Genomic DNA, 15028 nt, shown 5'->3' on the forward strand with positions numbered 1-15028 from the left:
AAGTGAAGGATTGGAAATAGATCATTCTAGTGCAGATAATGAGAGAAATTAGGAATAGAAAATAGAAAATAGAAAACTAGGAATAGAAAAAATCAAGGATAGATTAGGGATACCTGAATCTTTTATTTACTTGTATTATTTTGTCTCGCTATTTTATCTTAAGCAGGGACTAAAACTGCTTTTTCCTTTTTAGGACCAGAGCCTCATTATTTCATTTATTTATTTATTTTTGCTGAGGCGATTGGGATTAAGTGATTTGCTCAGGGTCACATAGGAAGTGTGTCTGAAACCAGATTTGAACTCAGTTCCTCCTGACTTCAGGGTTGGTGCTCTATTCACTGCACCACTTAGCTGCCCCTAGAATCACATTTTTTAAAAATTTAAAAGAAATATGGAGTTAGTAAAGAACTAATTTAAAAAAAAATTAATTAAAGATGAACAAATGATTCAATTCTGGGATTTTAAAAATTAAGAACAGCAAAACTTTATCAAAACAGTCATTTTAAATTTTTAGTTCTCTTCTGGTGGAAGAGGATAAAAATAGAAACAAAAGATAATGGGATGGGAGAGAAAGCACTAGAATGCAATAGGGTTTTGAAGATTGTTAAAATACTTATACCTAGCAATTCTCTCCATCACCCACATGAATAAAGGTTCTATTGATCCTTTATTTTTCATACATTTAGGACTGTAATAATTTATAGTCCTTATCAGTGTCTTTGGAAAAATTTATTGCACTTCCATTAAAATTATCAAACTCCCAATCAAAAATCGATAGGCTTAGTTGTGGATATAAAAAAGTTATTCTCTGAGCTATATTGAGTAGCTTTACTTTTGAAGACCAAATTCCCCACCCATTCTCTAGATGTAGCTGTTAGGCCTTTTCTTCCCTGGTTTTATACTACTTCCTTCTAGTATTGTCATTCATTGTTTCAGATGTTCCCACTAATAGGTACTAAAGTATTATGTGATTTCCTTGTCCTCTGTTTATATTTTATATATTACATGTGTGTGTTTTTATAATCAAAAGAAAAGAAACTCACTATGGTCAATAGACATTTCAGAAGGTCATGGCTATTCAATTCATCCTCTATTAAGTACCTGTATTTTGTTCCATGAATTGAGATTCTTAACCCTATGGATACAAAAAGTTTCTCTGACCTCAAGAAGGTAATTCTGCCAGGGAAAAGAGGGAGTTCCAGTGAATTTGACAAAGCATAATAAATATATAAGAAGGAGGGAACAATCTGAGCTGCAGTGAACCTGAAGGAAGATTGGGAATCTGAAAAATAGACTCTTGGGTGATAAGGGTGAATGGATAGGAGATTGCTGCTGTCCTGAGTAAGGGGAGGATTTTAGAAGGTCACGTTTTAAGAGAAAAACGAGTTCCCTTTGGACATGTTGAGGTACATGTAGAAATTCAAATGGAAATATTAAGTGGGTTATTGAAGATGTAGGGGAGATGAGGGTTAGATACATGTGACTCATTTTGATAGAAATATAATTTACCATCTAGGATTTTTTAAGATGCCTTAAGGTAAGTACCAAGTTTTACCTTTTTGACTTCCAGAATTCATCTAGTAAACTAGCAGCTATAAAAGGAATAGAAAGTTGACTACCAAAGCAAAAGACTGGAGGATGAATAAAGTGAGTTAATTCTGAGAATATGATTGGAGGTGGGGGGGGTTGATAGTATATTAGGTAATTTTTAAGATGAGTGTTCTATTTCTCCCCTCTCTACCTCCTTGTCTTTTTCTTTCTGGAAAAAATATGGGATGGAACCTATATTATTTTCAAGTATTTGAAGGGGTTTCATGTAGAATTAGGTATTAGATTTGTTCTGATGGTCTCTTAGACACCAGAAGTAGAAACAGTAGATAGAAGTTTAAGGAAAGGCAAATTCTGAATAAAAAAAAAAAAATTACTAAATTCAAGTAAATTGGGAAATAGTGAATTCTCCTTCACTTGAGTTCTTAAAGCAAAGACTGACAACTTGTGCACACAGGGAGAGGTATTCTTATTCTGGTATGGGATGTACTAGGCCTTTGAGAGGCCTAATAGGTTTCTATGGTCTGAGTTTGGTTACTCAGAAAGTTTCTTGGAGGTGATTACGGTAAGGAGATTGGGATTTTCCAGGCAGGTAGAAATGATCTTGGTCAAAGGACTTGCACAAGCAACTCAATGTAATACTAAGGCAATAAACAATAGTATTGGGGATAAGAAACCAAAAGGGGTATGTACACGGTCCTGCAGACATGAGCAGGGACCAACTTTAATGTTAAAGCACTGGAAGCCTACTTGTGATACTGACAGGCTTGCATCACTTTGGACAAGTGATATAACTTTTCTGGGCTTCTGTTTCCTTCACTGTAAAATGAGAGTGGTTTACTAGACCACTTAAACCTCTTCCACTCATGAACCCTTTTTACGTGAGAAATATTTACATGGTCCTCAGAATATAGGTATATAGAAAATAGGTATCTAAATCAAGCATTTACTCAATCAATTTTGTGACCTCTACCTTCACTTAAAAACCCCTTTTGGGGTTGTGATCCACGGTTTTAATAAGCTGGGTACTACATAAAAACCTTTGAGATCTCACAGCTCAGTATGATGCACATGCTGTTTTAATGAATTTTAGAAGAAAAGTAGACCTCACAGCATCAAGAAGGCAAAAGGAAAAAAAAAATGGAGATCAAATTTTAAAAGCATTATTAAAATGACAATTTTAGAATTGTATAATGATAATTATATCTGAAAGGAACTTTACCTTAGTTATGATTGACAGTGAATTGGAAAAGCTTCTGGTATAGTGAAAGAATTAAGACATCTATGCCTATTGTACATGGCATTTGTTTCCAAGGTATTGGGGTTAAGTGACTAGCCCAGGGTCACACAGCTAGTACATGTTAAGTGGCTAAGGTCAGTTTTGAATGCAGGTCCTCCTGATTCCAGGGCCAACACTCTTAACGAGCCATCTAGCTACCCTATTACAAAAGATTTTATAAGAAGGGTTTAGAGAATTAGGACTGACACAGCATTTCATGGCAGGCTTTTAAGTGTGGTTTTGTAGGGGAATTGGTAGCTCTTGATTTTGGTGTGATTTCATGCCCAAGGTCTTGAAAGAAAATGGATGAATAGGAGAAATTTAAAGAAAGAATTGATGGTTCTAAGTGTGTTGGCATTAACGCTACTGTGGGGAATTCTTTTTCCTCCATAGGAAAGAAGTCTATATACCTGGGATCATTAGGTGAACATTTTATGATAAACACAGAAAGAGGGTAGTGTATGTGGGACACAAAAATGTGTATTTAGCAAGAGAAAGTAAGAATACAAGATAGTAACAGGAATATTTTTCAGAGATAACTGAATGATTAAGTTGTTCTGAGTATTATATTCAAATGAACTAAAAAGGTCTTATGAAAGACTATCAAACTCCAGGGGAGAAAAACTGATTTTAAAAAAAAGTACTCAGTATGGCTTTTTAATGTGTGTGTATCTGTATCAAATGGTGGCTTTTTCTAATGTGGAATGGCAAAAGGAGGGATAGGGAAACAGTTTAAAATTTAAAATGCAACAAAAAAATATGTTTTTTTAAAGCCCCTGACTCAAATTGTTGAGCATTAGAAGTGGATGTGATAATCATGAAAAATGACATTAAAGAATATATATAATATACACACATATATACATATATATATATATATATAGTGTGTGTGTATCTATGTATTAATATAATATTGATGTATATTAAAGTATATATCAGATCAACAAAGGTCAAAGTATAGAGGCATTTTAGGAGGAATGAAATAGTAACTGAATTTGTCATCTCAGAATAAACTATAAGACCCAGAAATATAAGATAAAATCATATATGATGTGGACTAGTGATAAATCAGATACCTTTGGGAATTGGGTAATAAGATCCATTAAACTAAGAACAACAAGGCTGTAGTACTTGATCCATAATTGTGGAGATTTAGATGCCTTTGTTATAATCATCATTTTGTTTTTCTAGGCACAAGATGTTTAGGAAATTTAAAGTTGTGAAAAAATATTAAGATACTTTGGAAATACCTAAAATGAATCTGCTTATATGTATGTGAAAATTAGCTGCTGTAAACCTTCATACAGGGTAATAAACAATAAAAGGTATTAATCAGCTGTGTGAACCTCATGGGATGGCTACAATTCTGGCTTTCCCTCAGAGTGGCTCCTTCTTAAGGAGAAGTAATGAACACCGACACTTTTAGTGTTGGCATTATTGGTTTTACTATTTGCTAACAGGAATATGGTTGAAATAAGACAATACCACAGGAAACTTGGACCACATGTAAAACACTTTCTGCTCTTTAGGGAGATTTTAGCAGCTAGAGCAGGAAGGTGAAAATGCAGAGCTCAGATGCCAAGAACAAATGCTTTTTAAGAAAAAATAACTCTTATTGTGGAAAAAAATGTGAAACAAGGACCCAGCATCTACAGAGAGAGAATGAGCCAGGAGCAAGACTCTTTTAAATGCTTCTTTCTGCCCATGGTACATGTGAACCAAAAATTCTTCCATCGTCGTTTTTCCAAAGCGCAGGAGAACCTGGCAGCCTGGGTAAGAACCAGCTTCTATGTGACAATGGCTTGGTTGATCCACAGACCTGAATGATGGCAAAACCGGGATCTTATGATCAAAATGGGGGCAATAAAGAACATGGATGGAGTTGGCTGAAATTACTTTGGATGATTTTAATCTCTTCTTAAAGAAGATATAAACTAATCCTTGGAAAGTTTATACTTAATAGGGTAGTGATAGTTTGGATAATTTTTACAATTTGGACCAAAGATGTCTGCCCGTTAAGAAAAATTGAACCTTACATATAGGAATTTTTTTTAATAAAAATGAATGTGTTTCATGTTAAGTCTATATTCATATCATTATATATATGTAATCTACCAAATTTGATAAATCAAAATGCCATTTAAAAGCCAAGTTTTACATTACTGGCTTGACTCAGTGAAGATAGTTGAATATTGATGCTAATGAAAAACTTTCAGGATTCAGGAGTAGGGAAACTATTGGAGAAAATATTTTAGGAATGAAATTTTAAAAATATTTTACTGATCTAAAATACGTAAAGAAATCTATTAAGCATAACCCAATTTGAAAGAAGGGCTGTATGGACAGAGAACTCTGAAGACTCAGATTGGAAATATAAATTTACCAGCTTCTCTTGGATTCTTGGATACCATTCTCTTTGTTTAGCTATCCATTGTATTTGTGATGTTTACCAAAGATTAGACTAGCTTTAGAGAAAAGAAGGTGGAGTACTATATACTAGGCTAAGTATATTTTTAAAGAGCCCCTGGAAATTTTATGTGTTTTCAGCATTCTGGCTTCTAAATCAGGTAGACAGGACCTCCATTCTAGAATTAAGCACACAAAAAATGTCTATTACAAGAAATTTGGAAAATGAATAACCAAAGGTAGACATTTTTGTAATAAAATATGCCTCTTACCAAAGACTGAGATGCATGAAATTAGTGAAACATCTACTTAAACCTTCTTAAGTTACTACTTTTTTGGGGGGGGTGGGGAAGCACATTGGAGTTGGTGTTAAATGTTAACATATTGTTAGTAATAAATCACACTGTTGAGTGTTTTGGAGTGATTGATATTCATCTATTGTTTAAGGTTTTTGCAATGCTTCTGAAGAAATGTTAACATTTGCCTTGAATTACTTTATTCTTTCCCTCTCTTCAGCATGCTGAGGTTCATATTCTGTCCTGAAAGGTTCCTAAGGAAGGAGTAAGCTGTGTAAGGAAATAAGCCAATAGTGTTTTCGTTTTATCCTGCAGGTCCCAGTAGGGATGGCACAATCAGTGAGGACACGATCCGAGCATCTCTCATTTCAGCAGTTAGTGACAAGCTGAGATGGCGAATGAAGGAGGAAATAGATCGGGCCCATGCAGAGCTCAATGCCTTAAAGCGTACTGAGGAGGACCTGAAAAAAGGTCATCAGAAACTGGAAGAAATGGTAACCCGCTTGGATCAGGAAGTGGTGAGTAGCTAAGTAAGACTGATGCTTTGGCAGGTCGAGTTCTCTAGAAAACATGACCTTGGATCTATGAAGAATGCCATTTTATAGCATAAGTAGATGCTGATGCTTATGCAGCCAAAAAGGAGGAACCTGAGGCCCAGAGAGTTTGTGTGATTTGTCCAACATCATGCAGTGATTTCAGTGAGACTGGATCTTTCCAGAGAACACACAAGGAGGTTTTAGAGATTTTCTTAGTCCATTCAGTGAGTGAATCCACTGTAGTTTGTGTGGTGCCATCCAACAGACTCCACCCCTTAGGCTGAAGCCCTAAGAATGTTATGAATAATTTAGCCAAGTTGGTTCCCTTTCCAGGGGTTTTGAAATCTGTTACTGTTCTGCCCTTATTCCCATCCCTCTCAGTCTAATCTGTGCCAGGGTCTTTTATTGTGCTCTTCAGAAGACCTGCTCTAGCCATGATAAAATTGCTATCATCCTAAATCTTTCTTTCCTATTGTTTCTGACATTCTGTACTTGGTGAGACTGAGGTTTTTTTTCCCCTTAGTTTCAGAGGTACCACATTTGTGCCTGATTCTTCCATCTCTTCTGATTCATCATCTCATCAACCCCTTGAGGTTGAATTGTTCTGGGTTCTGCCCTTAGCCTTCTTCTATTTTCTCTCTTGACAGATTTTATTCCTAAAAATTCAATCTTCATTGCTAAGGAAATGACTTTTGAATTTCCAGCCATGCTCTTTATTTCCCCAAGTTCTATGCTCATAAAAGAACTTAATAAAAGACGACTCCACTTGGATATATTACCAGTAATTCAAATTCAACAGTCCTAAATCAAAGTTTATGCTTCTAAGCTGCATCATTCACATCACCACCACTCACTCAGCCTTCCATGTTTCTTGAACTTCTACAGCTGCATTATTACCTTCTATAACTTTGGAGAACCTCCAGGCACCACATTCCTGTCAGGCCAGTCTTTTTGTGTAAAACTAACTGGCCTTGGTCCTACTCCTGTACAGAATCATTCTCTTAATTTCTTGTTGCAGGCCAAGTCAGGTTCCTTCAAAGCTTTCTTGTCTTGCCTTAGTGTCACAATATGGCTGCCATTTTATCCTTTTACTTTTCCTTCTTCCTTTCAATGTGTTCAAACCATATGGAAGTATTACTAGCCATTACCTCATCTGTTCTTGTTCTGGCCCATGCTTTCTCATCTATTATTTAGTTTTTCCTCACTCCTATCCTCTATTTTCCCAGATCTCACTTGGTGCTTTGTATTTCTAATGTTCTTATTTTATACATGAGTGATAAGGCATCTTATCTTGTTTAAACTTGGTAACTTTCCTTTGTGCCCCATAATACTGTGTTTATTCTCTATGCTTAATTAAAAAAATCATTGATGTGGAGGATAAAGGCAAGGGTGGGGGGTAGTCAACTGTACATCCATGCAAAGTATTTAGAATCTCTTGATCTACTCCATAACAAATGCTGTGTGCCTCAGGAATATCTCCACCTGATTCTTCTGAATACCTTAAGTATAAGCAGTGACTTCATGCCCAGTGTCTCAAGAGCAGCATACTGGGCTCTTTGATAAGCTATAAATCACCATTCTACCTTACTTAGTGACTCCCTATTTATACAATGGAAGAACCTGTATTAACTAGTGAAGGAAAAGCTTTTGAGTGAGCTTATAGAAGTCATATTTCTTGCCTGTTCAGGGTATATGATATGCATAAAGCAGAGTGTTCTTTAATGAAATTAGGGAACCTCAAGTTTATTGAGAACGGAGATATTGTTCAGACTAAGAAAATCTTTAGTGAGCAAAGGACAAATTGAAGTGAGGAAGAAATCCAGGCAAGAGATGGTGAGAGCCTGCATTCATGCTGCAACTGTGTGACTAGAGAAGAGATATTGGGCAAGTTAAAAAAAACTTGGCAAAAAATAAGATGGAATACAGAGAGGAAACATCCCTTGGACATTAATGAAGTCTAGATGACCTAGAAAGTTTGGGGGAAGAGACAAAATCAACTAACCTCAAACTGAATGTGTAGATCAAAGCTTCTTTGGATCTTGACAGTGTGGTTGTTGTGAAATTATAATTTGTTATCAATAAATACCTGTTATACGCCTCCATACCAGGGTCAAATTTCTTGGGTTTAATAAATAAGGGGACATTTTTGATCAACTGACTCCCATGTGTGCAATGCCTGCCTTCCTCATCTACATCTTCTAACTTCGATGACTTCCTTCAGCTAAAATCTCACCTTCTACAGCAATTCTTTCCCGTTTCTCCTGTATATGTTATTTATACAAAGTTGCTTAAATGTTGTCTCCCCTATTCCATGATGAATTTTTGGTGGGTAAAGATTGTCTTGCCTTTCTTTGTATTCCCAGTCTTGGTGGGAACATAGTGGGAACTGTTAATGCTTAATGGACTAAACCTTAAACTCTGAGCAGATCTTAGCAGCACAGAATTAATAATTGACTCCTTTGAAATAATCAAGTGAAATAGATTAATAGTACCCAACAGTTTGGGTTTTTGTTTTTTACATGAACCTCCTTAATAGTTTTATTGAAGTAATTTAATATTAAGTTGCAAAAACTGTAGTGATTTAAAATCACTAAAAAAAAGTGATTTAAAAAGTATATTAAAATTTACTATTTACATAAAATGCTATATTCTAACCATACTGTGAAATTATAGAAACTCAATATTATTATTCTGTAAGAAATGACCAACAGGATGATTTCAAGAAAGGTCTGGAAAGACTTACATCAACTGATGCTGAGTGAAATGAGTAGGACCAGGAGATCATTATACACTTCAACAACAATACTGTATGAGGATCAGTTCTGATGGACGTGGCTCTCTTCAACAATGAGATGAACCAAATCAGTTCCAATAGAGCAGTAATGAACTGAACCAGCTACACCCAGCAAAAGAATGCTGGGAGATGACTATGCATTTTTAAATTTCCTTCACAGGCTAATTATGCACTATTTCAAAGTCTGATTCTTTTTGTACAGCAAAACAACTGTTTGGACGACATGTGTACATATATTGTATTTAATTTATACTTTAACATATTGAACGTGTATTGGTCAACCTGCCAATTGTCAATGTTGTAAAATTACCCGTGCATATATCTGGTAAATAAAAACTATTTTTTAAAAATTATAGCCAAAAGTTTGGTCTTTTACCACATTGAGGTGTTTGTCCAGCATTACAGAGGTGGAGTTCCACTGTTACCTACTCTGTTTAGGCTACTAGTTAGTTAGACCCTTCACAGGTTGCCAACAAAGAGCATGCTAAGAGAACCAGATCAAGAAGACAAGGATGCTTTGTCTGGAAAAGAGATAACAGAGGGAATGTAGGTCAAGTTGAAGATTATAAGAATTTTTTTGCTCTGCTTTGGCCCTTGAGAAAGGAGCCACTGGTAGAATGAATTTGAGCTATCCAAAAGTGGAATGGACTTTTGAGGTCTTGCATCAAAGACCATTAATTGTTGTAGAGGCAATTCTTTTTCAGATTTAGATTTGAAATAAATGGCCTTTGGCAATCTCTGATTCAGTGAGGTCACTCTTCCTTGCTTACTGCCTCTGTAGTCTCTTCCTACACTGACAATCAGTTTTTAGGTATTTTTTTAAAAAATGAAATCCAGCCACTACACTAAAAATGTGGTAGCTAACAACCACAACATTTAACTTTTTTGGCTTACTTTGGTTGAGTTTATCTGATGTTTAACTGTTTTCACTTATACTATTTTTTCTAACAATGGAGTGGGAGAGTAGTACTAATAGTTAACATCTAATTCTTTGTAATGTTAGATATATTAGTACATAATTGTCATATGTGGACTTTGATCTTGTTTTCAGGCTGAAGTTGATAAAAACATTGAATTATTGAAAAAGAAGGATGAAGAGCTCAGTTCTGCTTTGGAGAAAATGGAAAATCAGTCTGAAAACAATGATATTGATGAAGTTATCATTCCCACAGCCCCACTCTACAGACAGATCCTGAACTTGTATGCAGAGGAAAATGCAATTGAAGATACCATCTTTTACTTGGGGGAAGCCTTAAGAAGGGGAGTGATAGACCTAGATGTCTTTCTGAAGGTAAGCTTGTGAATGCTACATATCAAGGTCTTGAATTGTTTATGTTGACAAGTAGCCAAGAGCCAAAATCTGAGGTTTTGATGGTGCTTTAGGGTTTAGGTACTGGAAAAAGGGACCTTAAACTGAGAGTTGTCCAGTAACATATAGCACTTTGAAGGTTGAGACTTGTTCACATCTTTAGCCTTTGGGGCCAAGGAAATAGGACCAAAAAATAAAAATATTTTACAAAGAACTTGGCTCAGGTAAGTATGTGAGGCAGTATTTGATCTGTCTCACACGTAATAAGGGCCTCAAGAAAATTCTCCCTCCATAGAGCTCAAGGGGATCCAGTTCTACCCCATGACTAGTTCAGAGTTGTAATTAATACAACTCCTCTCTTCCTTCCCCATTTTGCCCCTTCTCTATTCCCCTGGTCTTGCCAAACTCACAAGACAGCCTCTCATTCCCTGCTGTGTCTGTTGTGTGATAAGGACTCTTTCTGCCCTCCTATATACACCTTTGACCCCAATGGGTAATAATCATATGACATTTTCTCAAAAAAAAAGTACTGTTCTTGATGAAGGGACCAGTGAAAAGCTAGAGACAATGCTGTTATCAGGCTTTCTTGGTTGCTTTAAATTTCACCTCAGATCCACTCATGACACATAAAAATAATCCCCTCTGCCCCAGACCACTGGTGAAAGTTTGCTTGGCTGCCTTTTATTAAGATGGTGGGCTATTTGCATCTTATTGCACTCAACCAGAGCGCCTCTTTACTTGGTGCCTGATCACTAATTCCTCATGTATTGTTTGTAGATAGCACTACAGAAACTTTTTTTCTTCCTTACAGCATGTTCGACTTCTATCCCGGAAACAGTTTCAACTAAGGGCATTAATGCAGAAAGCAAGAAAGACTGCAGGTCTCAGTGATCTCTACTGAATCTCCAGATATCAGCTAGGGAATGATTTCCCTATGACAACAGTCTTATCTTCTCTTCTCTTCCTATCAGTAGATGCCCAGAATAAGTTATTGCAGTATCTCTCAAGTGTAAGATATTTTGAATCAATAATATATTTTCTGTTTTCTTTTAGTAAAAAGACTGGCTTTTATTAATAATGCACTTTCTATTCTCTGTAAACTTTTTGTGCTGAGTGTTGGGACTGATTATGCTGAATAAAATTTGTTGCATAATTTTTTTCTTCCTTCTGGCTTTTTCAAGAAGTATTTTAATCCAGGAAACCTCATTAATATGCTTTCAGCCAATAAAAGCCATTACACTATCCACTCTGAACTGTTCCAAGTTAGTTGTGTACAAGAATTTCCTTTACAGAAGACCATAATTCAAGGTGATTGAGACCTGACTGCTTGGGAAAGGGCTGCTGCTGACCTCTGCCCTTGGTACTCAGACTAGTCCAGTGCAGCAGTGAGAATGGACTAAGTAGGGCCCTATGATTATTTTACATGCTATGTAACCTCTCCCAGATTCTAATTTCACTTCAAAGCTTACACACTACACAGAGTGACAACTCATCAACAAATTCCCTTACATTCAACTCATTCCAATGAAAGTGAACATAAGATGTCCTTGACAGCCCTTTTCTTCTACCTCACAGAAGTATGAGCATTCCTCTTGCTTCAACATTGCAGTTTCTACATCCCTCATTGACCTTTTAGTTTACTTTATCTTCCCCTTCCATTTCTCACTTGTCCTCAGATTTACAATACTCATGAGTCTCTTTAAGTTACATTCAGCTTAACTTTTTTTTTTCTTTTTGAGTATTGGAAGTCACAAACTTGAATCCCATCATCTCTTAGAATTCTAGGAACTTGGGCTTTGAAGTTATTTGCTTTATTATTTCTTTTCCTTCTCTCTCTCCTACTGTGCTCTCTGCTCTGTGTTTACTGTGATATTTGGTTTCTTCATTCCAATTCTTCCCACTTTGAGGCTTGTCTCCATATTCAATCTTGGCTTAACCACTTAAATAGTTTCACATTAGTGCATTATAAATTTATTTAATTTATTCTGAAAAATAATTTGATGGACCTACTGTGCATGCCTTTTCACCTAGCAATACTACTAGGCCAAAGAGATCAAAGGAGGAAAAAACATTTATAGAAGCTCCTTTCATAGTAGCAAAAAATTGGGAAATTAGGGCCCTCCTGCTGGAAAATGATTTGAACAAATCATGGTATATGAATTTTATGGAATACTGCTACATAGGAGATGGGAAAATGGACAATTTAAGAGCAAACTGAGATGATAAGAACACAGAGTGTAATTAGCAGATCAAGTGGAGGGGAGGGGAGGGGAGATTCAGTGAATCACAAATCCAGAAAGCTGAAGATGAAAATAAATTTGAAATACCAAGAGTTACTTGGCTGATTAAGCACCCACAGTCAAAAAAAGGTGGAATTACAAAAGTTTTGGTGAGGTTGTCAAATTGTACACTACCAATTAAGAAGAGTCCCTTGTCCACTAGTCTTTCTGCTATTCTCTAGCTGTAACCCCCTGCTTTTTGACTTCTCCATTCCTATTTTAGGGTTACTAAGCATTAATTACTAAGGAAAGTTAGTCATATTTTGTGCAATGTAAATTGATTCATAACCAATTTTTATCATTTCCCATCTCCCTTTTCCTAAACAACTATCATCCATTTATAGACTTTTTTTTTTTCCTTTTCACTGTCTTCTCCAAAATTTCACAACATGATAGTACCAGTAGAAAGAATTCCATTTACCATATATCATTCCATTTACCTTTGCTAGAAACCTCCAAGATTGGGGATGATAACCACCTAGAGAGAGATGGTTCAATCCATTTTTAACCAGCTCTAATAAATTTCTCAGTTATATAACTTAAATCTGTCTCTTTGCAACCTTCATCCATTTTTTCCTGCTTCTGCTCTCTGGAGCCTAATGAAGCAAGTGTAATTGAGACAGTCGAAACCTTCAGCTGATCTTTGTAAGATATGAACTAAATAAAGGTCCTTCGATCAGTTTCCCTCTACATATCACTTTCCTTAAAAACTACTGTAATTCTAATTATACACTACTCCAGATGAGGTCTGGTAAGAGCAAAGTATGAACATATCTACTTGTCAAATCCTTTTAACTGCTGGATTATACTTTAAAAATCTCTAAATGTTTTTCAGACTACCATTTAACCATTCCTTCTCCATCTACACACATAAGCCTGTACTTCACTAGGCTGAACTCTTAAGATGACAAGCCTAGTGGCTAGCCTGTCATGATCTTTTTGGATCCTTTTTTTGTTTTGTTTTTTTTTAATTAAAGCTTTTTATTTTCAAAACATAGGCAAGGATAATTTTTCACCAGACTCTTGCAAAACCTTGTGTTCCAATTTCCCCCTTTTCCTCCATCCCCTCTCCTAGATGGCAAATAATCCAATGTATGTTAATCATGGTAAAAAATATGTAAATCAATATAGGCATACATATTTATACAATTATCTTGCTTCATAAGAATCAAATCAAAAAGGGGAAAAATGAGAAAAATTAAAATTCAAGCAAACAACAAAAGAAGTAAAAAAGCTATGTTGTGATCCACACACAGTTCCCATAGTCCTCTCTCTGGGTGTAGATGGTTCTTATTGGATTCTTTGTTAAGTTAGCTCTCTAAACTTAAAGTGTCATGCACTTAAAATAATAAGATTAAAATCTTAATCATTGAAAGCCATTAAGTGGATCCTTTGACACTTGCACTGGAAACTACTCTTTTGAGCCTAGCCTTTTAACCAGTTCTAAATCTATTATATCATCATCTAAGTCCTTTGTTAAAAACCAGGAGAATTATCTGTGGACAATATGACATATTGAATAGAGAACAGAGCTTAAAATCAGGAAGGCTTGGCTTCTAGTGCTGTTTCTGACAAACACTGGCATTGTGCCCTGATCCGACCTCAGAGTTCTAGGTCAGTGGTGACAAACTCAAAAAGCTCTACATAGGGATCCCTGTCTGCTGCATATTGACTTAAAAAACAACATATTAACTAACGTGCATGCACTATTTTATTAAATTTTCCAATTAATTTTAATTTAGTGAGGGTGCATTTAAGAAATGTTGATGTTTTGAACCTTTTGTACCAAGCAACTCCCCAGGACTAGTTACAATGATACTAACCTACTTTTGGCAGTGGAAACTTCCTCATCTGGGAGTTTAATAATGAAATCTTAAGTCCAGTCCCTATCCTCCTATTTGCCTATTTAGTCAACTGTCAGAAAATATTAGTCTGTCATGACTATGTCACTATGAAGCCATGCTGGCTCCAAGTACTCACCACTTCTCCTTCCAAATGTTCAGGTTTCTCTAATGATTCTTTTGGGAATTCCCCCAGGAATCAGAAGTCCTGCCTGCTATTTGCAGACTCTGTTCTATTTCTTTTGAAAATCAGAAAAGTTGCCTTTTTGTAATTTTCATTCAACAAGCTTTTATTAAACACGTATTATTTTCCAGGCACTATCCTAATTAGCCACATGGGAATACAGAGATAAAAAATGAATTTTGTATCTTTACTCTCAAAAGATTTTGGATTTTTTTTGGAGAGGGAGGAAAAGAGGTGCAGAAATTTTAAAGTCTGTACATAAATATAAAAAGTCTATGGCTTGCTGATTCAAATTTTGTTTGACATCTTTAGCATTCTCTCCCCTTTGACTGTAGGGCTGGAAGGAGAATACCCAACTCTTCCCAAAGCCTTCCTCTTGGTCATTTTTTTAAATTCCCATCATTATCTTTTTAAATCAATTTTTCATAATATCCCTTTCCTACCCACAGAGCCATTACTTATAAGAAAATGATAAACTAACCAAACATATTAATCAAATCTAATCTCACAGTATATGTATTGTTCCACATCCACCTCTGCAAATAAGTGACAGAGG

The 15028-nt window shown here is 35.7% G+C and overlaps 2 protein-coding genes across 2 annotated transcripts in view; one reads left to right on the plus strand and one right to left on the minus strand.

Moving 5' to 3' along the window:
• TSG101 (tumor susceptibility 101) overlaps positions 1-11321 on the plus strand; it is an 83756-nt gene extending 72435 nt beyond the window's left edge. The window contains exons 8-10 of the mRNA XM_074274502.1: positions 5845-6047; positions 9911-10150; positions 10980-11321. Coding sequence (XP_074130603.1) covers positions 5845-6047; positions 9911-10150; positions 10980-11069 — 533 coding nt within the window. The 3' untranslated portion in view covers positions 11070-11321. The remainder of the gene's footprint in view (positions 1-5844; positions 6048-9910; positions 10151-10979) is intronic.
• Positions 1-15028, minus strand: part of LOC141546569 (L-lactate dehydrogenase A chain-like) — a 69159-nt gene that overhangs the window by 15349 nt on the left and 38782 nt on the right.

This window comes from Sminthopsis crassicaudata, chromosome 6 (assembly GCF_048593235.1).
Source record: "Sminthopsis crassicaudata isolate SCR6 chromosome 6, ASM4859323v1, whole genome shotgun sequence".
Taxonomy (NCBI): Eukaryota; Metazoa; Chordata; class Mammalia; order Dasyuromorphia; family Dasyuridae; genus Sminthopsis; species Sminthopsis crassicaudata.